Source organism: Electrona antarctica (genome assembly GCF_951216825.1).
Source record: "Electrona antarctica genome assembly, chromosome: 7".
Classification (NCBI taxonomy): domain Eukaryota; kingdom Metazoa; phylum Chordata; class Actinopteri; order Myctophiformes; family Myctophidae; genus Electrona; species Electrona antarctica.
The window spans coordinates 20,665,264-20,692,009 of record NC_136812.1 but is presented as its reverse complement, the minus strand read 5'-3'; the positions used below and the strand labels follow the sequence as shown (position 1 = coordinate 20,692,009).

The 26,746-nt window shown below is 42.0% G+C and overlaps 1 protein-coding gene across 17 annotated transcripts; it reads right to left on the bottom strand.

The window, feature by feature from the left end:
* Positions 1 to 1,601: 1,601 nt before the first annotated feature.
* Positions 1,602 to 25,133, bottom strand: zfr2 (zinc finger RNA binding protein 2; the record flags this gene model as incomplete). Of its 17 annotated transcripts, none has more annotated exons than XM_079506611.1 (19): positions 1,602 to 1,918; positions 2,035 to 2,135; positions 2,932 to 3,043; positions 3,399 to 3,494; positions 4,260 to 4,348; positions 7,207 to 7,381; positions 8,986 to 9,154; positions 9,369 to 9,676; positions 10,399 to 10,567; positions 12,430 to 12,593; positions 13,510 to 13,629; positions 14,174 to 14,316; positions 15,265 to 15,511; positions 16,521 to 16,709; positions 17,016 to 17,332; positions 20,018 to 20,218; positions 20,628 to 20,745; positions 21,325 to 21,592; positions 24,941 to 25,133. In XM_079506611.1, the coding sequence occupies 19 exons, from the start codon at positions 24,991 to 24,993 to the stop codon at positions 1,742 to 1,744; spliced, it is 3,216 nt and encodes a 1,071-aa protein (XP_079362737.1). In that variant the 3' UTR covers positions 1,602 to 1,741. The 17 variants fall into 17 exon arrangements, with proteins under 17 accessions (XP_079362737.1, XP_079362746.1, XP_079362747.1 ...); XM_079506620.1 differs by having other exon boundaries at positions 2,035 to 2,132; XM_079506621.1 differs by having other exon boundaries at positions 9,369 to 9,673.
* Between the last annotated feature and the right edge of the window lie 1,613 nt (positions 25,134 to 26,746).

Genomic DNA, 26,746 nt, shown 5'->3' with positions numbered 1-26,746 from the left:
TAACCATACTCTTAAAATAAAAGAAAAAAGATTGCTAGGCATTATTCAAATGACAAAAAGTATGGCAGCATAAACATTGTCATTTTAAGTGCTTCATTCCCTCAGCATGCTGAACTGTGCAACATAGAACTCTTTCTTCAGACAGAACATTATTACCCAATGTAAGCTTTTAATTTTTCTGTTGCAATCAAACCTTGCACCAGGCATTATATTTGCAGGTATCTGACAACCTTAATGGCTTTTTTTTAAAAGCAACTGAGGTTTGGTGTACATTAGGTCATTGGCTGGACCCCAAGTACTTTCTCTGGCTTCCCTGGGGTTTCCCAGCACCCTTGTATGACATAAGAGTAAAAAAGACCATGTAAATATGGTAAACGCAAAGTAGATTCAAGATGCTGCCCTTATTCTTTCATATTAATTTGCATCGGAAATCTGGGCAAAAGGAAAATTGGGGATTCAAAATAAATGCTTTTGAATGTAAATCAAATCCTTTTTAAATAGCCTATGCCTTTTTCCACAACTTGATCACATTTAAAATGAACATTTTGGCAACTCAGCTTTTTTCTCCAGCATCAAATGTTATTTTCAGATTTGCATTGCACATGCTAGAACACTGGCTCGTGGAGAATGTGCATGTTTGCACCTATTTTTGGTGTTCCCAAAAATAAAATCTAGTTGACAAATGTGGTTTTATTACATAGTTTTGTTGCATGGTATGTTGTCCAGATTTGATTCTTTTTAACACAAAAGAATAAGCGTGATAACCTATATTGAGGCTGGGCATTGGAAGAAGAGGTCAGAGGGAAACCCCAAGAGGCGGCAGAGCTCAAGACAGCTGAAATAAAGAGGGAAGAAAGGGGTCTAAAGAATGACTTTAGGTACACCAATTTCTTTCAGATTAACATCATCACACCATTACTTTGATTATTAATGTCACTACTGCTTGTATTTTAAGCACAATTAACGGCATGGTGTGTAAATCATAATTTGCTCTAAAGTCTTCTGTATATAACATATAAGTAAACCACCATCTCTTTCCAGCTTAGACATGGAAATAATATTTAAATGTACAATGACATGCACTTAAGTTTGTATGGTAACTCCTACCATGTGTTAAAACAATATTGGACTGGCCTGTGCAGCAGTAGGGATTCAAACCTTTCTTCAATGAGAAAAGCTGAAAATAAAGCTAAAAGTGCCGATGATTAAATTATACTAGAGGCATCAACATCAGATTAATTTCAGTACATACAAAATAGACGTTAGGTTAACAGTGGCTGGTACACATATTGTTAATGAATGGAGGGGTAGTATGCATCTAGTGTACACCTGTTCTAGAAATGGAATGACAATCATTATCTCCCTTAGAACCTCTGTGATCTGATGACATGATCTTATGGCCAATGTTTAGCACACTTCTCTGTACAGTACATCTTTAACGTTTAGCACAGGAGAAATTGTTACGGTGAAATATTCAAGTTCCACTCGGCCCCTCCAACGTTATTTTGCTCGCCTGAAGGACAGACATGTATTCATATCTATATAACTGTATGTGTAAGATTACTTTTAAGATAAGAAAAAGGTTAAAGTTGTGACACTGATCAAATTCACAAGGTGGCCATTTTTATCTTAAATCATACTCATGAATTTCCACCCCAAAGTATCACATAAGAGCATAATGGCAGCCACGTGAAATGATCAATTATACCAGTCTCTATGCTAACAAACACACATCTCCATGTCAAGCCTCTGCTGCTGCTTCCTCCTTCTTGTCCTTTTTCCCCTCGCCTTCCTCTTCGCAGTTGTCGCTGCCATCCCGTCTCCGTTTACGGTTGCGCGCACTGGCCTTGGACGCTGGGAGAGACTCCATGCCCAGAACTTTGTGGATTTGACGGAACGCAAGCAGCCGCAAAGCATGCTGAAACCAGAATGCAAAAAAAAGAAAAAAAAACAAACAAAAAAGAGGTGGTCAAGTTGAATTCCAACAACCTTCTATAAGCATAAATTCCTTATTTGGAAACAAGAGCGAAGTACCTGTGCACTAGCGGTAATGTCCTCTCTGGCTTGGCCAGTCATGCTCTCCAAGGCATTTGTTGAGTCTTTCTCACAGGGGTCCATCAAACCTGGTCCATCTGCTTAATGAGGGAAGAATAATGGGTTGACTATGACCAATGGAATTATGAAATTCAACAATTAATTGAAATTCTTCAAAATTCCACTTTTACAGCAGAAAGAGAAGCGCTGCAGCTGAGACTGATTGAGTGTGCGGATTTGTGCGTTATCACTGTATTAAATATACGAAATCAACCGTTATCAGGACGTTGGAATATGGCTAATATGGCCATACTGGCATACTAGACATTGTGGTGTTTGGCTGTATTCCCCCGGACTGCACGCATGCAGGGTGCGGTGCAGACATAGCCTGGTCAGGGACTCCCCCTGCTGAACGTGTCATTTCCAAATCTATTGTCGGCGCATGGAAACTAGGGGCTACTAATATATACTATTCTCTGCCTATCGGGACGTAACTCGGACGGCGCTGAGTCGGGTCTGGTGGCCTTCGCAACGCTCGGCACGGCGACTCGCTCGGCTGGTGCCTCTCGTGGCTCAAGGCCACCAGACACGGCGCGCCTCCGTCATTGACACAAAAAGCAAACGATCCCATAGTTTCTCTTCCGGATTTCCCAGTATGTTGATTATCACATACTGGGGGTATTTCTAAGGTGCTGATCACGAACATTTTCTTGATTATCAGGAACATCCGAAACGGGTGGATTGGATGCCTTGCGATAACCATACTGAAACACAATTATTCTTGGAAGAGAAAATAGATGTGTACATCATAATGATATACTTTATTTCTCCAGGTGAGGGGGGGCATGATAAAAGACAACTCCAAGGGTTGTTAACCGCACTAGCCCATTATCAGACCTGGAAGTAGAATGCCTGTGGAGATGCACTCCAACACCCTGCGCATGGCCTCTCCAGGGCTGAGTGGACCTGTGGCACTGCTGATCACCTTCTCTACCAGCAGCTCCATTGCCTGAAGGGAAGGTAGAAACAAATGAAGATTTAATAGTACAAAGTAGAAAACTGCACCCTGGATTCTTCTTCCCCGAATAGTACCTCGTCCCTTTCAGTATCTTGCCCTTAATTATCACATGCATTGCCTGAATTCTAAGTGTGCGTACATTACCTCTCCATTACATGTATAGACACATCTGAGCGTACTGTAGATCATTTTAGGTGATATTTGTGAATTGGCCAGTATAATGTGTAATGGACAAATAAACAGGCTAACCCACAAACGTTTTAAAAAACAATAAAACACAAATAATAAATAAATAGGCTAAGCCTGACAATTGGTACATTACTATGGTAATTTCATTAAGCCTTACCCAGGCTGGCATCTTGCCCCAGGTTGGCACACGTTGGCATAAGTCTCTCAGTACCCTAATGATGATCACACAGGACTGGAGACCATTGGCTCGAGCCTTAAGAAATTCAAAACAGGTCACCATCATCAACACTGCATTGGACAAAGTAGACTTGAGACTCACTGAAAATGCTTGTGATAATATAAATCATGGACATAGTGCCTAAGCAAAAGTAGGCTGCATATTGTCTGTGGTAATGTCAAATGAAATTGTCCTGTACTGAAAAGAATGTCACTATCCTGGTTATATGACAACAAATAGAAATTGAAGTCAACAAATCAATGTGTTCCTTGACCTTAACACTTATGATGCTGCCAGAGTTCTTCAGAATAGGCGCTAGGGTGCCAAGCAGGTGGGCAGATTTTATTCAGAAAAGCCCCGCCTTCCATTTCCCCCCCAAAACCTGGGAGGTATAATGTTCCATTACTACCTCGCGCTGTCAGGTCTGATCTCTCTCTAGAAGCGTTAATATTCCAAGCAAGATGCTTGGTTAAGTCAGAAATTAGAACAGAACATCAGCGTTCTGATCAAAACCATGGAGAGGGCTCTAGATTTAGAGAGAATAGAAAGGTTTGTCAACCCTTAAACAAGGAAGTGAACGGCTGTGCGCATGCAGCACAAAACATGCCCGGGAGCGCTGAACAAGGTGTTGCCTAGCAACGGGTCCCCCGTTTTATATAATTAAAAAGAACCTAAAGACGTGTATACACGTCCAAGGCACATCCCGGTTTAGCATCATAGGTGTTTTAATAGTCATTATTAATGCCATATAATGACTGGTCTACTGCATGATGTCCAGGTAACGGTCAGTAATGTCTTTACCTGAAACCATTTGGCATGTCGCAGAGCAGCAAGATATTCTAGGCATTTCTTCTTGTTCAGGACATCCGGAATCTCCTTCTCAGCCACACCTGACAGAGACAACAGACTAGCTCATGGTTTACTGTTAGACATACAGTAGATGATAGCTAAACCGATCACTGACACAAGTCAATCTATGACATGTTATTGGTGCGATCACTGACGACCAAAGGAGTGTGTGAGAAAATATTTCAAGCATATTGTTTACTTGAGTGATGTTTTGGTCCAACAAAAACAACAACTTCCCATGGTTCCCTAAAATCTTTCCTTGATTCCTTTAATGTGGTTTTAAGATATAAGAAATCAAGGAAAGCATATGAGCACTGCTTTTCCAATAGGGCCCGACCAATCAGTCAAGCACTATTTTGGATGCACAGTAATGAAGTATCGGATTTGTAGGAAACACATCCCGAGCTGGTAAAGCACAAGAGCAAAAAGAAAATGCCATTGAACATCTCACTATTTTAACAACTGACAAAGAGCAAAGCATTTTCTGAGAGGTTAAGTCTGTTCACCAAAATGTCAAAGCAAGCCTTATCACTGAACACTGTATGTATCACTGTATGGATGATAGGAAAGCAAAGCTACATTGGATAAGGAAGCGATGGATTATTTTTTTAATGCCAGAAAATCTGTTTGATTATATGACCAATGAATAATTCACATTCGTTTGTCACCTCAAAATAGTATCACTTCCCCAATCCATCCACCTCAGTTAGTGAAATTTATCATCAAAACGGTATCCCTCCCAAATCCATCCACTTCAGTTAATGAGAATTGTCATGTGTAATGCTTCACAATCCTATGGGCTTTCCACACTTCCATGCTGACTAGCACTGTATCAAGAACAGAAAACATTAGATTTATTACAGGGGGAATACCGTACATTAAAGCAGGCTACAGTACATTGCAAAGTCTACTCTGCCATACCACTTAGAACCAATCTAGAGTAGTGAGAGTTGAACATATTCATACAGTGGCCATTTCGCCCATAGTGTCATACTGGGTGCAGGGGATTATTCTAGTATATCATTCTGCATGAGCAGAATATGGCCAATTGATGTGGGGACAGTCCTGACCCTCTGATCGCTGTGCAATAGAAGATCATAGTCATACCTACTCTGAAGAGCTTAAACAAATAGGTGGGTGTTTTCATTTTTATTTATTCATTTCACCATTCTTAGTGGTATGTATACGAGTGTGGACTTCAGAATAGCCAATGGATTGCCTAGGTCTGCTGATACAGGAGTTGGGGGGGTTACTGATCAACAAACCCAAACAAAAAACTAAAGGAGAAAGGCCACAGAAAACATTTATTTGATGTTTTCTTAAAGGGATAGTTCAGATTTTTTTAACTTAAGTTGTATGAAATACTTGCCATTAATACAGTGGTTGCAACTGTATTAATTGATTGCCCGAGTCCCATGGTGGGAGTTCTGCTCTGGTTTTGGTCAATATTAAGTAGTTCCGGTCATTTTGTGGGGGGCACTGGGGCCACGCAGTAAAAGTAAATGAATCCACAAAACGAACGTAATTTGTATTGTTGACCTATTTCTAAAATATTAGCGCGACTTTCGTTCAACTTTGACCCCTCTATCACATGGAACTATTTTTTGGGCGTAGTGATATGGACACAAAAAACATAGTTCTGTGTGATAGAGGGGTAAAAAAAGAACGGAAGTTGCACTAATATTTTAGAATAGGTCAACAATACAAATTACGTTAGTTTTGTGGATTCATTTACTTTTACTGCGTGGCCCCCAGTGCCCCCCACAAAATGACCGGAACTACTTGATATTTCACCAAAACCAGAGCAGAACTCCCACCACAGGACTCGGGCAATCAATTAATACAGTTGCAACCACTATATTAATGGCAAGTATTTCATACAACTTAAGTTCAAAAAATCTGAACTATCCCTTTAATGGGGAGAAAAACAAAGTTTTCATGCTGAACGGCATCGTTATTGCAGTAGGTGAAGGAGTGTATATATCACAATGATCTGGCACTGCAATGCAGGGGGAGAGTAACAATAAAGGTGTTACCAATCTCATTATTTCAGTAGAGGCCATTGTGAGGAAATTAAATGACACTCCAACACCTTATCAATACTGATAATGCCATTTAACATTGCAGGGATGAGAGATAGATAAGGGAGTGGGAAGTCGTGGACCTCCTATGATCATTATCAACAAAACATATCTCATGAAGAGTGCAATAGGAAATCTTAAAAACTAGTTTTTTTTGTTCCTTCTACCAGTCGTATCAATGCTGTGATGCATTCTCATCCCTGGGCATTATCTGAACATCACTTCTTAAATCACTTTCATTAGAATTTCCAAAAGGTTTAACCGAGTGTGTATTCATAGACAAACACACACTGTTACAGGCACAGAAAGGTCGGAGAGCCCGGCTTTAGATTCCCATGTTGGAGGAAAAACAAAGAATTTGTTTGGCACTAGTATAACTGCAAACAATGTGGGGGGAAAAAGCAATGGGACAAATGAATGGGTGAGTCAAATCTTTTTGTTTGTGGGAAGGGGATAAAGAAAAATATCTATGAACACCGTTTTTGTTGTTTTAGTTAGAAAGATGATACTTTATGGGCTTGGTTAAAAGTCCCATTTCTAGTTTGGCCTCATTTAGGGTCTTCTCAGCCTAAAATATAGGCTAGTAGTGGGAGGGATTTATAGTGTAATACACACAATGCTAATGCCTAATTTATTCTCTGTTGTACAACGGTGTCGCACACCAACAACAGCAGATCTACAAGCTCACCGCGCACTTCGATGTGTCGCGAGAGCTTGTAGATCGGCCATTTTCGGCACAGGACACCCTCATACGACGAAGCATAAATCAGGCTTAACATCAAAGTCACCTTGGTACCAAAAGCTTTGGCTTCTCTAACCTTTCTCAGCCGCTTTTCCTCCTGCCTGCTTGTCCTTCTCAGTGGCAGGGTCCTCCCTCATCAGCGGCGAGGTGAGAGAAATCGTCACCTGCATTTTGGGCTCCTTGCTTGAACATATCACGATGTTGGCCTCCTCTGGGTGAGCCTGCACCTCATACTGATCTTCAGAAAACGTCTGCCGGTTAAAAGGACACTGGGGATTACTCTCTACAGAGGAGTTAGGGGATTGCAGGGGACAGTGTGCCTTTTTGTGAATAAACAGGCAAAAGGGCAATCTTTTTTTTGGGGGGGGGGGGGGGGGGTTAACCCATGGCAAATATAGCTTTTCAAATAACTACTGGGATTTGAGACCCCGTTATTTAAAAATGGTGAGTTGTGTTGATGATTATATTTCTCAGGTTTGGGCACTAATAATGTTTTCTATGAGATGTGCTAAACATGGGAATTTTCTTTCTGGAAAAATAAATTCCCCAGTCTCACTCTGTAGGATTTGGGTGTCATAACCAGGCAGTGGATCTAAAGATCAGTCAAAAGCACTTGTGATGAAACACTCATTACAACTACAGCAAGAGGGAGGAAGAGATTCATTATAAAACACATCCCTATTAGCAGTATTCATAAAGGCTTCATTACACATCCCCTATGGGTCCACTCTCTTCTTTACACGTCTCCTGAACAGCCTTAAAAAAGGGAAATTCCAGTCAATTCAAAACTCCACACATCATTCTTGTGGCCTAAGACAGTTCATCTGCTTGAATCGTGAAATCTAAGATTCCGATTATGCCATTTAAGACAAAGCAGTTTGGAAATTGAGTAAATGGGAATGTGTCTTTGAGGATATACAGAACATCCGTTTGCACTTTTCCAATCAAATTATTTTAGAATATAGTAGTACTACAGCAAATAGCTCATAACAAGAAAATGTTAAGATATCCTAAGATGATGCTCAGACACTTTCAAGTTGCAGGATAATTGTACACTGCAATGAGTTAACTGATGCAAACATGAACTGTTGTAGGGCACAGAAGAAACCCCATTTGCATTCTCGTCATATTAAAGACATCACTGCTATACATATATAGCACTATAGCACTGCTAAATCTTGACAGTCAATTAATAAAGCAGTGTAGCACAATTATGCACCAAACCCACCACACACACACACGCTTGATTGTCTCGCCAAACTGGCACGTCTAGCTATCCAAAATAAAGTATTTGTATGATAATACGGACATACAATATCCTCTCCCAGAGCAGAAAACAAATCTTTGCGTGTGCGAGCGGAGCACCTGTGCTTATGCTTACGTGTCCTGTGGGTCTCATGTGTTACAATGGAATACAGTGATTTATTATTTGACATGGGCAAACATTTGCCAAAAATCGGTTTAATATTTCTGCAATAATAGAATTTCTAACAACTCATAACGTGTCTCAATGTGACACATTGCGAGTTGAAATCTGTATTTTCGGTTTAGCGAAAAAAGCAGGGGGCCAAGTACACAACCCAGGGAGAGCCCGTCAACAAAGCTCATAGGATTTAAGTAGATGTAATGTATCTCATACGCACCCCCATGGAAGGCAATGGCTTATGAGTGGCTCTCATGAAAACATGACTTAAGTTTTGTTTAAGCACAATCAGTAAATTACTACCAAATATAATAACAAAAGCCCTCTCATAACATCATGTAGATCATAGGAAGGGGATCCAACCATTTCCTACGTCAATGAATGACCTCTACATCTCTGCAAGCCTGAGGCAAGACAAGTGACTTTACTTACAGCCAGTTCCTTGGGTAGCTGCATGGATATGCTCCTCAGTAAGGTAACAGTGGGTTTCTTAGCAGTCAGCAGGATAAGCTCAACATTCCTGTCTCCATGGAGAAGCAGGCCTTTGGCCAAGATGCCCACCCTCATCACTCCTTTCAGCAGCCGTCCAGGAATCTCAACACTGTCACATAGGAAGAGTCAGAATTTCAATGAGAAAACTTTTACCTTAACAACAGACAGATCAATTGGTTCACCAATCGACAATCTTGACCATACAAGTTCACCAATCTCCTCTCCTGCTGTGATTTAACGATGCCATGTATTAAGTGATGATACCATGTATTAAGTGCCATACATACGTCCTTTTTGTAAATACATGGGAACCCTCCTCTTACTCTTTTTCATCTCCATCCTCAGTAGTAGTGGTGGGTGTGGTGGTGGTTGTGGTGGTGGGTGTAGCTGGAGGAGTAGCAGCAGCAGCAGCAGCAGTAGCAGTAGTAGCAGCAGCAGCAACAACAGTAGCAGCAGCAGCAGGTGGTGTCTCTTTCTCCAACAAGGAGTCAGACACCAGTTTGAGGGCTCTCTCGGTGTGAGAGACGATCCTCTGGACAGCCTGCAGCTCCTCCTCCACAGGGTAGATGGTGGAGTGCTTGGCCATGATGTGGCGGTCATCAGGGGAATCTGGCCGCCGGACACATGTCTGCTGAGTGTAGATGAAAATGTTAAATACACTACAAAAAGAAATCACACCCGTGTGAAGTGAGGGGCGCTCTTATCATCATACATCATCTCATACCGGCCAATCACAATTTGCGTCCTCACTTTTGTCTTCAATGTTTGTGTTTATGTAATGTTTGCGTTTACACACATAGGACATAGGAGGGGCTAGCGCCCCTAAAAAAGAAAAGAGAAATGCAACAATTGTTTTTGAGAGGGTGCATGGATTAAAATCCACAATCTTATTTTAAAGGGATCGTGACATAAAAAAAAGTTTTCAAATTTTTCTTATTTTATTTTACAAACAAAAAACCTGAACTTTTAACATTCAGTAGATTTTCTGTGGTCTGGGGATTTCTGGCTCAAACAAGTGCTCTGATTTGCCTGTGGACTGTGAGGCAAGAATCCACAAATCCCATATATGACATAAGAATTTGCTAGCAGATGTCACTGTTGACTCGTGTTGAGGGATTTTGCCTGTTTTCAATGCAGCTCAAAAGGCTTCAGAACACACAGAGAAAACCCCAGACCGCAGAAAATCCACTGAATGTTCAAAGTTCAGGCTGTGTGGATGTAATTGAGGTCATAAAACCTAATAGAAAAACGAAAAATAAAAATAAATGAAACGTAATGCCATGAAACCTTTAAATCCATCCTGCTAAAACTAATTTAACACAACCGCAAAACGGCGTTGCAGTTAGCGCTCACCAGCAGAGGAGGTACTGGCATCCCCGGGCGGCTCATCAGGGGAGGTGGAGCCATCCTACGTCTCTGCTCCCCCCAGTACATCTGCTCCTCTTCCATCCTCCTCCAGTACAGCTCCTCCTCATAGCGTCTGGAGGAGGAGGGGGGGGAAAGGGAGGTGGCAGTAGAAGTCCTAAGTCAGATATTAAACCGTGGATTAAAGGGTACAAATTGGGGGGTTATGGATGTTATTCTACACATACAGTACAGATGAAGAGATAATCATGACTGGAAATATGTGAATGTCGGGATCCACGTGGGAACGGTGTGGCTCTAATGTGTTCATGTGGCCAGCCTGTGAAATCAGTCATCTATTACGCATGTATGACAGACGATTTACTCAAACTGCGTTTCAGCCCGATCACTTCCATTATAGACATTTAATTCTAAAACGGTTAGTCCTAATCCTTGATTCTGGATGACTGGTTTCTGATTAGACCATGTGCTAAATGAGACTATAATCTACACCTTAAATCAGTTTATATCAATCCCAGCCATAGGTGGCGGAGGGGGGAGGTCAAATTGATTGATAGAATAGTTTATTGAACATAAATCTAAAAACAGTAGTCAAACACTCGGTTCAAAAGGGATAGCACCAAAAAAAAGTCCTTGCGGTCTCGTTTCCATTTAGGCCCTATGCAATCAATACATAGACATGACATGAAGAATAACAACAAAATCCATGTCATCAATTAAGAGGGAAGGATCATTTCCTCTCCCTTGGGCCTGCTGAAAGGTGGATTTTCAGAAGGGTCTGAATGTCCCCGCACTATTGGTGGATGACTGATCTATTTTGTTTAATTATTTTGTTTCGATCCATCGATGGTATCACCCGTTTTGTTGCGCAATCATCGTCGTGTATGGATTGGCTGCATGCTTGCCTCTCTGCAGTAACTGCAGAATGCTCTGTCTCAACTCGATCAAGGTGTCAGACAAGCTAATACACACACAATAAATCACATTCTTTGTATGCTGGCTGTAGGTGTGAGCTGCGGCAAAGGGCAGGTCTTGTAAAGACAGAAAGCGCTCCCTATTCCATCAGCACAGCTAATCACCCTCGACATGTCTATGCTAGCGTTTTTCACGTGATGTTCACAGACATAGAAGCAAAATTTGGCTTTAAAAAATTATGAATTTCTATTGAATGTTAGTTACAATGAGATTGACCTAAGTTAACAGTTACGTTTTGTTTCTCAAAGTTGATGTCTTAACACACAGACTGGCTAATATGTAAACATGAGGAAGTGGCTCTTCCTGGTGGCCGAGAAGTGGAACTACTTTCTTGCAGGAATTGTTTTTTTCCTCTAAATATTTTATCCCACGATTTTTGTAACCAATTTTTTCACCCGGTGCCAATGGCCTAAACCCTAAGCTGCAATCCTGGGTGCGTCCCTCTGCCAACCCGAGGAGAGCCACAAACTGAGCTCATGCTTCCTTCAATGCATGAGGAGTGAGCAGGCCGCTTCGTATCACACCATGGTAGGACGTAGCACGGGGGACACAGAGAGAACATGCAAACTCCACAAAGAAAGGCCCTTTCGCCAAACACACCTAGGGTATGGGCGCTGAGACACTTGGCTTATTGCTTTAGTAACATAGAGAAAAAGTAGAAAACATATGAAAAACTATTTGAGGCGAGAGACTGACAATCTTAGATGGCTGGACTACTGCAGTCACACTGTAAAAGAAAAAAAGGTCAAGCAATAGGGAAAGCTCTAATACCATAAATACTGACAGCCATATACAGTCAACTGACCACCTGTTCCCGATACCGATATCAACTTCATTAAAGCCTCTATTACATCTACTTTGATGACACGTTGGTACTGGTTGGCTTGTTACTTCTGTGGAGTTATCTTCCATATATTTTCCATTTCTCTTTGTTCCGTACAAAACAAATACAAGATCAGACATTATTTCACAAATCAAACAATCAAATGATCAAAAAGAGAAGGCACACTGCACTGATGATACAGCACTGATGATCATCCTTACTTTGGCCATGAGTCTGACCTCATCTCCATGTGCCAGCGCTGCTCATCATCTCTCTGTCTCTTCAGCACTGCCTTCTGCTTCTGTTTTCTCAGCTTGCCCTCCTGCAGCTTCCTGGCACGGTTACTGGGCTTGATTTCCACAGGAAGCTCCGGGTTCACTTTCTTCTGCACGGGGACCAAGAACCGGGAAGAACTAGAGACTTAATGCATGCACCTCTTCCTGCAATCTCTCAGACACAATATTTCACACACCGTATCATAAAATACCTAATATAATAATTATATTTGTATTGCAAATATTGATTTGTACCGAGCCCCTGAATGGCCATGCATTCAAAATATATTATCCGGATATTGTATAATTGTATATATTATCCGGATTATCTTGTCCGGACAAGATAATTATTATCTTGTCCGGACGAGATAATATCTTGTACGGACGAGATAATATCTTGTACGGACGAGATAATATCTTGTACGGACGAGATAATATCTTGTACAGACGAGATAAAATATATTTTGAATGCATGGCCATTCAGGGGCTCCGTAGATTTGCATTACATATGATAAAAATATATTATTGCACTTACAGACAATATTTAAACAGAACAAACAAAGAGATGTACACTGCTTTAAAAATCCAGTCAAATGGGGTAGCGAAGATCTTTTCAGAAGCAAATATGACATCTTACGGCCAGTGTATAACAATGTCACACAGTGACACCACTTCTCATTTACTATTATTGCCTGTCTGCAAGTCGCAGGGCACAATTTATCACGAGTAATGTAGGAAATCACTCCCTCTGTGTTTCTGTAATGTCTGTTTTATAGTGCACTTTGAGGATTTTTATTTCGTAGACCATTTCAACCAGTTGGGATGATAGAAGCTTGTGGTACAGTGTTCCAGGTAGTAGATAGGGCTTGGAATATCACTTTCAGAACTCAAATACTTCATCCAAGTATAACTTAAACTGCAATTCAAGTTGCATAAAATGACCTTCTACTGACGCATCCATCTCAGTAGATGTCTTAACAAGAGAAACATTTTGATCATCATTTCTTTAATGTCTTTTTATTTTACCTTGTATTGCAGTCGGTGTCTCCTTCCCTTCAGGTGCATGTCTTTAGCATTAGGGTCATTGAAGCTGCATTCACAGAGTTTGCAGTGGAAGCGAATGACCTTGCCATCATCATTACGAACCTGGAGATAATTCAGGACAATGGACGCATGAAATACACACAGGTGAAAGGCTGACAATCATTAGGAGGCATACAAAATAGAAGAAAGCGACATGTAGTCGCAACAACCCAGTTCTCGTTGCCAATAAAAAGGAAAACTAATGACGGACGTTTATTAGCGCTGTTTATAACCACAAGGCCAGTCAGTGGCCTTGTGGTTAGTGTCCGCCCTGAGACTGAGAGGACGGGGTTCGCTCCCCGGCCGGGTCATACCAAAGACTGTAAAAATGGGACCCAATGCCTCCCTGCTTGGCACTCAGCAACAATGGATTGGATTGGGGGGTCAAATCAACTAATCAAATTATCTCAGAGCACGGCACGGCTGCAGCTCACCGCTCCTTGGCTGCGTCTCACCGCTCCAAGAGATGGGTCAAATGTGGAGAACAAATTTCACTGCGGTAACGTGTGTGACCAATCGTACGACTTTGACTTTGTTTAGGAACTGAAATTGAATTATTTTTTATGAATACTAGATCACACACACAATAAGATTGTCGTTTGCCTACCTCCTCAACATAGTCATGTCCCACAGGTTGGACGTGAGCTCCTGCTCTGTCACTGTCCTCATCGTCGTCACTCTGTTCCATCTTCGGCTGCTTAGGCTCCTCTGCTTTCACTGGTGCTGCTACTGGAGCGCTGGCCGGCTTGGCTGTGACACAAGCAACATGTCAGTATCCAGATGTTCATTACCCAAACACTACCCAAACTGATAATATGATCTATAAAACCTAGAATGAATTAATGCAAAGTTTGCTTTACAACCACTGTAACTGTCTATTCAGGCAATAATGTAACATATTAAGTTTTAACGTGGTCCTCCAACCACTCCTTTGTGGGATATTTTTGTTACAGTACATTACACACAAATGTATTAGGAGCAGTGGTCAACTGACATCAATACAGTGACCAGGGAGCAGTTATGGTTAGGTTGGGGGTTGGGGGACTTTCTGTTTCCCAGGCGGCCTATAGACCCATTCAACTAACCCAATATATCTCTGCTGTCGGGAAGAAACTACTTAACTCCAAAATATTCATTTTCCAGGAAATGAAAAATATACATTATTCAGGAAATTAAGAAAACCTTATATTTTTAAAACAAAGCAATACTACATCATCAAAGTTGGTGTTGTGACTTTATATATTGTCAATTACTTTTCCGAAGTGATTTTTACTATACTTTTCATTGGTTCAATATTTTTTTAACCAACATACAGATGTAAAGGGTGTTCAAGAGCAGTGATTTAACGGGGGGGAAAAATCAAAAACCTCAAAAGAGGTTCGGTGGTTTCCTCCTGACTGCAACAATATAATAAAAGCTAAACAACACAGAAATGGGTTATTTTTCATTCTTGTTTTTATATTATTTTGAGGGGGGGTTATGCCTTTTTTATTGATAGGTATACAGTAGACTGAAATGGGGAGAGAGATGGCGGGGTGACACGCAGCAAAGGTCAGGATCAAGACTCGAACCTGCGACACACTTTCAGGCTGGATTACCAACCTAGGTGCCCAGACGGCTACGCCAGCCGCCCGGGCCGATAAATGGGTTTTACTCGCATAAAAAAAAAAAAGGTACAGATTGAAGCAGCCAACTTACAAAGGATGGTTATTTTAGAAGTCATTTTCTTGATCAATGGTGTTGTTTTGGTAGTGGTGTTTATGACTGCTGGTTTGGCTAGCATTGCAGGGGTGGTCGCCTTTGCCGTAGAAGCTGATGAGGTCGGGGCCGATGCTGAGACGGGAGGTTTCCCGGCTGTCGTGGTCGTATAAACCGGTGCAGAATTCACCAACACTGGCTCAGTTGAAGGTATGGGTTTCCCCAGCTTGGTGTGGAGTTTCACCACCTTTCCGAAGAATGAGGAAGTAGAAAGAAATACCAGACAATGCTCCTAAACCAATTGCACACACCAACCTTCATCCATTAATGTTTATGCATGAATTCATCAATCACTCCATAAACGTTCAGATTATGACTGCCTTGCCAGGCTATCTCTCATTAACGTGGAAAATGAGGAAAAATTTGGAAAACTATTTTTAAAATTACGTGCGTGCGTGCACGCGCGGCCATGACAAGCAGCGAGCACACCGCAGCTCAGAGCATGCATGCTGGGTCTTACGCTATTTTTATGGCAGCCCATTAGGGACAAAACATTGTGCAGCGTATCTGGTCATTATGAAAGAAAGATGAGTAGAAAAACATTATAATAATTAGAGCAATCAAAATAAGCTGGTTTGTACACTCCATTGATAAATGAGGGCCAGTATGTTTGACGAGCGCTCTGAGGTACAGTCTTTCTGGTTGTTGTTTCTTTACATCAGAAATGGGGGGTTAATTTGTAAATGTTTTCTATTTAGAAGTGTACGACCAAACAGCGGCTAAGCGGTTGAAGATGGATGGATGGATACCTAGTATAGTAATATGTATGTATGTATGTATGTATGTATGTATGTATGTATGTATGTATGTATGTACATACAATGTATATGAATTTAGGTCTTTGTGCGCGTATGTGCTGGTGCACAATTTGCACATCTGTATTTTCTAGACTGTTATGTATAACGGTTCTTTTATGGCAACATGAAACCAATAAGACCGTTCACAAAAAAGAAAAGGAGAGATAGCACTGCATGAGTGCTGGAGACACGTAATTGCTTAACAGATCCCTGAGGGAGGTATCGGTACTCGTCCACTTGGCAGCTTTCAGGGGACATCACATGAGTCACTGCACCAATATCCAGTATGATTTATTTCTGTCTCAATATTTTTCATGGCTGCCTCCTATAAATATATTTTTCTTGATAGCAGTCAGCCAGTCAGTAATATAAAGTTGCTAAGTTGTGCTAACTGCTAACCTTTTGGTGTTTGGCCCCACGGATATGAGCAGCATAGGCATCAACCCCGGTGCAGGCCACATCGCAAAGCTCACAGCGTAACTGGGTTTGAATCCCTCTGGGCCCATTGTTGGTGCCTGCCTGGCCTCCAGACTTTAGGGCTGCCTCCTTCTTTTTGTGCTTCTGGCCATCCAGGTGCTCCCGATACGTCTAAGAGAATTGGACACAGTTAAAGGGTTAAGACATCACTGACCACCATTGATTGTTCTATATGGCATTATTTACACATAGCTGATTTTCTGATTCAGAGCTACTTACACTGTAAGTAGGTACACTGTAAGTGTAAGTAGGTATGTGTTCAGGGTTCAGTGTCATGCTCAAGGAAATTTCAAGATTGATCATCATAATATCATAGTACAGGCTGGGAATTGAACCTAAAGTGACTCCAACCATGTGATCACTGAGGCCCATCATAAACAAGTTCAATTTTCACAATGCATTGTTGTAAAGTCTTACCTGAGGGCCAGCACAGCTAATCTTACAGATGTCACAGTAATGGAGTTGTGGCTGCTTGGGAGGCCCTTTGGGTTTCTGCAACTTGCTCTGATGGAACATTGGCTTTTTGTAGGTGTTTACAGCCTGGGTTGTCACCATGTTGCTGCCTGCATTGCTCCAGGAAGAGCTGGTCTGCTGTTTGGGGGGTGGCTGGATGGAGGGCTGGGTCTGCTGGGGAGGAGGCTGGGGCTGGGAGACTGTAACCTGTGTTGGCTGGTAGTATGAGGGGGTGGAAGTGGAGCTGTAGCCACTTGAGTCGTAACTGGAGTAGCTGATGCCTGAAAGTGACGGGACAGTAAAAGAGTGAAGGCCAGAGACAGAAAAATGCAACTTCCTACTAGCTGCTAGCCTATGTCAAGTCAAGTCACCAGACAGAAGTTGACCCAAAGTGCTTTCCAAATAAAAATTACATCATAAAATACAAAAATAAAATAAACATTTAGCAATACTTCATATAAGAACAATACAATATAACAACATTACAAGGAACATGAGAACATGCAATAGCCTATTAATTACAAAGAGGTTAAAAACATTCACAGAACTAGGAGCTGAAGGCAATGGAGAAAAGGTGAGTTTCTAGGGGGGGATTTGAAACTTTCGATGGTGGGGCTGGATTTGATGTGTAGTGGGAGACTATTTCAGAGTTTGTGGGCAATTACTGAAAAGGCCCGGTCGCCTTTGGTTTTTAGGCTCGTTGAGGGGACAGCAAGGGGCATTTGGGAGGTTGACCCGAGTACCCTGGAGGCTGAAGGTGCAGAAACCAGGTCCCTGATACAGGGAATTACAATAGTCCAGTCGAGAGGTGATAAAAGCGTGGATCACGCTTTCTAGGTCACGGTACGCTAAGATAGGTTTCAATTTTGCTATTGTTCTTAACTGATAAAAAACTGCTACTCAGTACACTGGACACTTGTTTATTAAAATGTAAGTCAAAGTGAACATCCAGGTTCTTTACTGTGTTGTGAAAATTCGCAGAAAGGGGGCCTAGGGAACTTTTGAGGTCATTTACGGATTTCTGGGGGCCAAATATGATGACTTATGATGACAGTTTTATTTTGGTTTAATTGAAGAACATTTGTAGCCATCCATCCCTTGATGTCATCGAGGCAGTTAAAAATGTTGTTCAGAGAAGATGTGTCGTTCGGTGTGACTGGCAGATAAAATTGTATATCATCAGCATAGCAATGATAGGGAATGCCGTGTTTTTTTTTTTTTTGAGCCAAGGGGAAGCATATATAGGGAGAAGAGGAGAGGCCCCAAGATTGACCCTTGAGGAACACCACACGTGATAGGGGCCAGGGACGATGTGTAGGCACCAAGTGTAACGTTAAAAGTTCGATTTTTTAGATAAGAAGTGAACCAATTTAAAACAGTGCTCTTAAAACCAACCTCATATTCGAGACGGTTTAAAAGAATATTGTGGTCAATCGTGTCAAATGCAGCAGTAAGATCTAGCAGGATTAAAATGGCACAGGAGCCAGAATCAACGGTTAAAAGGATGTCATTTTGCACTTTCAATAGTGCGCTTTCAGTACTGTGCAGAGTTCTAAAACCGGATTGAAATTCATCGATGGAGTTGAAAGTATTTAAAAATGCAAAAACTTGGTGTATGATGCTTCGTTTTAAGTAGGCTAGCAGAAATGTTCCACATCACTTAAAAGCAGAGTTCTCGACACACACAACGCTTTAAGATGTTATGATTTTTAGACGTGCTCTTCACAATCAAACATTAGGAATCGGACAAATTGGCAAAGTTGCCATCAGGGAGACAGTAGAGAGCATGCATGCCAGCTCAGTGGCCTTGTGGCCAGTGTCCACCCTGAGATTGAGAGGTCGGGGTTCGATTCCTCAGTCGTGTCATACCAAAGACTTCTATAAAAATGGGACACAATGACTATCTGCTTGACAGAGGGGGTGTTCTAGTACATGAAGCTGCTTCACGCTACAAAAACAGGAGATAGACTCCTGCCCTAGGCTATGGACCACATGGCTCGGCAAGGCTGGCTTACTTATGCCAAATTGAACAGGTTGCAAAAACACACAGATAGAAGATATGCAAACAGTACTTGAATTTCATCAAGTGTTAATCCATACAGTCTATACTTAGTGGACTAAGCAAGAAGCAAGTCAAATGCCAAGTCACATTCCTCATGTATTAAAAAGGATTTAACAGGAGTTGGATATGTGTAAAGAAGCACCCCTTGAAATGCTTTGGCCATGTCTCGTGTCCCCCACCCCCTCCCGACCCCCAATACAAATTGACCGCTACAATAACCTTAATAATAGAGAAAATACATCATAAATAAATACTGAAACCAGATATCATTAGGGAAGTGTACTATGCAAAATCTTAATTTCCATTTTCCAGCCTTTCAGTTGCAATTTTTGAAAATCATCTGGGGACCCCCCCAAAATAATTTGGCGACCCCCTAAGGGGTCGCGGCCCCCAGGTTGAGAACCCCTGTTGTTCATACCCATCACATTTTGATGCTCAGACAAAGAGTCTCCTTCAGCTGGAGTATCTGGTATGTGCTTTGAGTGCTTCCAGAGCACATTGTTCTGAATTTTTCGATCAGGAATGCAGTGAATGCTCTGAATTCCATAATGACAAGCAAGAACACTCAAAATACCAGAGTTCATTTATGAACACACAAAGAATTATGCACAGTTAAGAGGCACTATAATATACAATTCTAGTCTGCATAAGTTCCTAGTGTTGTGGACCGAATTCAACTAAACATCAGTCATTAGAAGCACTCCTCAGGTAACATGCACTTTCCTGTAATACGCTACCAGGTGTGTGCATGCTCTTCCTGCTCCTGCTAGATCCTGCGCATTGGTAAGAAAATAACAGAAAACAGAAAATAACATGGGGAACTTATTCCTCATATATTGCCCTTAGTGCATGTGGAATTGGGCTAAACTAGACATTAGGACAATCTGTAGTTCATCTCTCTCACCAGAGTAGGAGTTGGCAGATGCTGTGGGCGTGTAGGAGGATATGGGTGAGGGAGACTGCTGGACGCTTGTGGACACTGGGTAGATGTTATAGCTGGAGCAGGCTGGAGTCAGGGGTTTCAAGGCTGTCACCTGCCTCTGTGGAGGAGGGGGCTGGCTGTACACCGTGGAGGAGGCTGGAGTGTAGCCGCTCTTTACACCTACTGAGAGTGAGATGAAGGGGAGGGGGTGAGTAAGGAAGGGAAGAGCAGTGCAGAAAGGAAGGGAAAGGCAGAGGGAGAGCAAGAGAGACAGATATTTGATTCTCAAATCACATCCTCTGGGACTGCCTGTCAAGAGAACTACGGGCAAGGCAGTCAAGCCATCTAATCCACCTTTGGACACCAGAAACATTCCTTAGAATATCACATTGCACTTCTATACTTAGAAAGTGTGAAACAAACAATACAAAGAATGTAGTGAGTGACTGTCTGGCAAATCACTCCTCTGCCAACCAAAGTACTGCAAAATACTATTCTAAGTTCTCAACTGTAATTGAAACGGGAACAGTCTCCTGCTGCAGGTTATCTGAAACGCAGTGATGGCTGACAGAATAAATGCAGATGGATTTACCAGTCTGGTAGTAGTTGTCTGTGGCCGTCCTCTGGGCTGGGGCTATACTGGTCTGGTAGTACTGTTGTTTATTATCATAGGCAGTCACTGCTGGGGCCCGTCCATAGCTGTAGTTGTCCTGTAAGTGTTGGTATCCAAGGCATTTATCAATAGATGCACAATCTATAGTCTATCATCAATAAATTGTCTCTACTTTAGTATCCTTTATGCGTTTGTGTATGTCAAATGTTATATCTAATCTACACTGAAGTGAAGAATTGCAATAGTAGCATCATGTCCAGGGGGTGTACTTGTACATTAAGCTGCCTCAGCAACCTCACGCTACAGAAATAGGAGATCATACCCGATGGGCCACATGGCTCGGCAAGGCTTACTGACTTATATATTATAATATATTATAATATTCTAGTACGATCAATAAATTGTCACTACTTTATTATCCTTTCTGTGTAATAAAATCCACAAAACAGTTATGTCAAATGTTAGATCTAAGCTGAAGAATTGCAGCAAGTATACCCAAAGGATTTTATCTAATGAATGTACAGTTGCAAACTTGCAATGTCCACATTGTAAAACATTACATTCAATAACGCTTTTTATTGCATCATAACATCTCGGATATGTTAAATCAAACATGAACACAACGTGCCATGAGACTTTACAAACAGTATCTCAAGCAAAGTGAAATCAGACTGACCATGTCTGAGTATACCTGAGTATACGTCTGTGGGGTGGTGGTGGGCTGTGGGGGTGCTGGGGGGTCTGGCTGCCTGTAGCCATATTCCGGGGGGGGCTGCACTGCCTGGTGGCCCTGATAGGCAGGATACGCAGCAGAGACCACTGGCCGGGCTGCCTGAACTGGGGCTGGAGCGTACGAAGCAGTCACAGCGTGAGCCACAGCGGGAGCCTGCTGCACACTGTAGCTGGCTGTGGAGGGGTGGGTGTAGGATGGGGGAGGCTGGGTACTGTTGGATGGAACAGGTGGGGAAGGAAATGAGCAGCAGGAAGATAGGAGAGAGAGAGAGAAGCAACATTTAATTAACAAGCTGGTATATGAATGCAATTGCCTTCAATAGAAAACTGCTTTTGTTTGGAAATAAGCTATTGATTCAGATTGTGTTTAAAGATTGTGTTCTATTCTAAAATCCTGCTGTGAAAAAGCCTGCTAAAAAAAGCCTTCAGTGTGATAAGCTTGGGAGGTTAGGTAGGTTGGTTCCATCTACACTAACTGACAGTATGCCTATCCATTTATACTAAGGGGAATGTGAATCCTTTCGCCGTAATTTGATGGGATCATGTGAAAAAAACCTACATAACACTTTTCAATGTGTTCTGTGTCTCGCGTTAAATATCAGCAGTTCCCCTCTAATTAGAGTTCTGCCAAATGCACTGCGATATTAAGCTCCTTACGTCAGAGCACACTACTTTAGGCGCTGTACAATGTGTTTCTCATAACGAAACACAGACAAGAGGCTCAAATAATAGCACAGGTACAAATGGTGTATTGGCCAAAAATGTTAGGCATTACATTGGGCAGTGAAGTCAGAAGGCACCGTCCAGTACACACTGACCTACTTACTGAAAAAAGAAGAGAAAATGTTATTCTCAGCTGAATTTGCAGTAATGCCAAGAAGACAACCTTGTGTGTTTATGGAAGCAATTACAAACTAATAGCAGTCACTGGCACTGACATCCTGTACCTGATGCTGTCAGCAGAAAAGCATATGGTGTCAAGATAGACAAGGACGGCGAAAAAAACAAGTACAATGGATTAGGATGGAAATAGATGGCCAAGTGTTGGCCAACTACAGGTGCATGGATGCAGCAAAAATAGTAGTAGTAGGCAGTTTGCCTATAACCAATTGCGAATGGTTTAGTTACAGGCTAAATGATGAAAACATTGAACAAACAAACATTGTCTGTAAGTGTTTTTTGAAGCTGTTGCGGTGAAAACAGGCAACACAACAAATCTGTTCAATCAGATAAAACACATTATCAACTGTCTACAACGAATTGTATCAAGCTAAAGTGAGCCGTGACTCCGCTCAGCTCAGCTCAGTTGAAAAAGTTCCAGCAAAAATGTCAGCTAAACCACTTCACTTGATGACTATCCCATGCTCTAGTAGTCGTACAAATGCAACTCTATTTGAGCCTCACTGAGCACTAGAGCCGAGAAGTACATGCTTGCAGACTATTGCATGCTTGCAGAAGCTATGCACAGATCATACAGGCGGATGGACGATTGCTTAAAGATGGGTTTAATTCATGGACGTTTTACGGGGAGTGGTTGGTCTGTGTCACAGTAGATAATGGCAGCAACGTTATCAAGGCAAGAGCCTTAACCACACAAACCTTAGTGCCCCTATTCTGGAGCCAAGGTTTGGTGAAAATAGCAGATCTACAAGTTCACAAAGCTTGCAAAGAGATTTGGGGCAGAGGGAAAAAAGGTGCGGACCAACTCCAGACCCCTGGCAGAGGCGGACCCTGATCAACTAGGGTTTTAAGTGGTTGGCAAAGAGTACAATAAATCTGGACAGGTTGCACTGCTGCATCTGGTCATCGGTAAGAGAATGCCTCTCTCTCCCTCTGCCTCTAGGCCTGTCACAATTACATTTATTTTTTGTGTGTGACAAATAATTGTGTAAACTTAAATTGGTAATTGTGACAGCTATCTATCTACCTGCCACTCACTCACTCACTCACTCACACACACACACACACACTCACACTCACACTCTCACACACACACACACACACGTTTGGGAAGCACAAATGTATGAGGCACACAATTGACAGGTGTGTTGCGATTGGTGTGGGGACCGGGTAATTGATGACACCACCTATTTTGTGTGCCCCATACATTTGTGCTTCCTAATTAAAGGAAGTTTTGATGTGAATACATGAATTGTACTGCATGTAAAATCACAGATATTCTAGGGCTATTAACTTGAAAACTATAATTATTCATCTAATATTCAAACATGTATTCACCAAAACCAACTTAGTTAGTTGATTACGTTTGTGTGTGCTCGTGCTCCGGACAAGTGACTTTAGTGCCTGGACAAGTGCTTCAAAAAGTGAATGTCAAGCCCTGATTTTTATATATATATATATATATATATATATATATATATATATATATATATATATATACATACACACACACACACACACACACACATACACACACACACACACTATCAAAATATAATCAAATTATATAGCAAATTTAGGCCATATCCAGATATCCCCCAGCGATGTTACATCAATAAATATTACTTGAGGGTTTTTGTTTTATCTTTATATTAGAGGTTAGGGTTATCACTATAAATGGATACCAAAGTCTTTAATTTACACTTGAATCATGAGATAGTGTGTGCAGTTAAGTAGCTAAAGGTACTAAGGTAGACAAGTCAAGTTTAAGTTAAGAGAGAACTCATTGATGTGGAGACCAGATGTCATGGTGATGGTACTATGTGTGTCAGTGGTTCAGAATAGCAATATCAAACTTCGTACTCAAAATTAGGCAGGACATATTTTTGTCCACTCGACAGTGGCTGCTAAATTCAGTAATTAAACAGACACTCCTCTCAAGTCAACTAGCCTAGATAGAACAAGTTATTATTTCCCACGCCGTCATTAGACGAGAAAACGCTCCTCCAGTTGCACAATGTTGCAAAACTAAATAAATTACAAATATTACAATAGTTGTTTAGCCCTAGAATCACTACAAGCTACAACACTTGCTATGTAAAATGACATTCACCACAAAATTACAAAAAGTCTCAATTATTTTTAAAACCCAAATACTAGGAATGTGATGTGATCATTATTATGTGTTGTTGGCCAAAAACCCTCCCTAGCTACCAGTCACCCCACAGATATTAAAAACTGCAGTCTGCAACAGCTAGTGGCAGGCTGAGGCTGCCATTCAGAAACGGTAGCTTGGGGCTTCACTTGTCTGCCTTCGTCGTAACCTGACACAAGTAACATACAGAGAGGTCCTCTCTGCTGCTGCTGCAGCTGCTCTCCAACTTTCTAACCCAAAGTGTGACCATTTTTTTCGGCTCGCCGCTTCGTGCCAAATGCGTGTGCGACCGCTGGCCTGCAGGATCGCATGCTAAAGCTAACGCAGCAGCAGCACTAGTAGCTAACGAGCTCGTCCACTGACTGCACGGACAGGACAGTGTGAACCCGCATCAATTGCGCACGGTGTGCGTGTGTGAGAGGTTGCCAATGGGACCAGTAACAGCGTGAATATGAATGTCACGCTGACACCTAGTATAACAGACGCACGCATCAACTGGAATTACCTGTACTGCGGACCGGCACCATGTGTATAGCCATAATAATTGCTCGCAGCCATCTTTGCATCTCCCGTTCACAGCAGCAGCACTGACTGTACGTGGACGGGCCAGTATCCGCTTGTGTCACGTGTGTCTGTCACTCAGTCGGGGCGCCCGCCTGCTTGCTGCGTTAACTCTACCAGCGCTAAGTGACAGACAGCTGATTACAATATGCAGACTGACTGTAACAGTCTGTAAGTGTGTCACTGTACTGTAGACTGTAGTTGTACTGTCTGTAGCATAGTAGCCTACCTACCACCCACCTGTGTGTGTGTGTGTGTGTGTGTGTGTGTGTGTGTGTGTCAGACTCAGTAAACGTTTTCAGGGGCGTTGTGTTTTGGTTTCACAATGTTTGTCCAAAACTGATTGATGATGATTATTATTAATTATTAATTAATTATTGATCAAGACTAGTATGATAGATGTATTTTATCGACTTAGACATTTGCAATTTTACATAGCTACGAAAGTAAAGGTCAAACTCCATGAAATACGTATGATAGTCTTGATCCAAGGCTAATGATTAATTGACAGGCCCACTTTATTTATTTATTTATTTTTCTCCTTACAGGCTTCTCCAATTCTTGCACTTTGATCATCACTGTAGCAACAGTATCAAATTATTTTGTGTAGAGAGTTTGCAAAGAAATGTTTAATAAGGACGGATATAATGTAGCTAATATTGATCAGGGCATCCTGCTACTCAGGTAGCAGACAGGCCAAGTCCAAAATAGCTACTGTTTTTTAGTTTGGCTAGCTAAATTGCCGTGGACAATGGATGTGCATGTCATGACCTTACTAAGGTCATGACAGTAACAGAAAAGACATGGCTGCATGTGGAAAGAACAGGGTGGAGCAGAAGCAGAACGTGTGCTGCAAACTGGATGAGAGTGATATGATTGGATGGAAGTGTCGGTGGAATAATATATTTGTGTAGGCTATGTGTCTGCCCGTAGAAGCAGTGCATGAGGGTGAAAAAACTGAGGAGGAGTCCGAGGAGAGAGAGAGAGAGAGAGAGAGAGAGACCAATAGTAAAAGGGAGATGCTGTTGCTAAGGAACAGTGGCCACATAGGGGACCATTGACAGGATTAAACAATATGATTGGTAACGTCAAGGAAGCAAACAGACGACCTGATTAATATGTGATTTCTTTTTTTAATGGACCCCATATAGAATGTGAAATCAGTTCAAGAATGAAAAGCTGACTGTTGGGGAAACAGGACATATATAAGGGGGTTTTGCAGCTGAGAGAGAGAGAGAGAGAGAGAGAGAGAGAGAGAGAGCACTCATGATGCCAGAGCAGATGTATTCTAATTAAAGGGTTTTGTGTCTTGCTGGGGTGAAACGCTGAGCTGGGAGGCAACGCGTCGGCGGTCTCTTCACGCCAGTCTTTTACTCTCTCCTTCCTAGACAAAGGTGGGCAGAAAAGGAGGAGGAGATGAGGGGGAGACGAGCACAGAGGTGGCCCCTGTCTTGAGGCACCTGCTGTTGGCTACTGAGGAGGACACTTTGGAAGTGTATGTGTGTGTCTGTGTGTGTGTGTGTGAGTGAGTGAGTGAGTGTGTGTGTGTGTGTGTGTGTGTGTGTGTGTGTGTGTGTGTGTGAGAGAGAGAGCGCCGAGTACTGTGCATGTGTGCGTTTATATGCACATGAGAATGAGCGGGAGATTCAGCCCTAACTCATGCATTGATTTGGAGGACTACAGGTTTCAACCATTAAAACATTGCATCTGTGACTGACGAGGAAGGACACCCACCCAGGCACAGACGAGC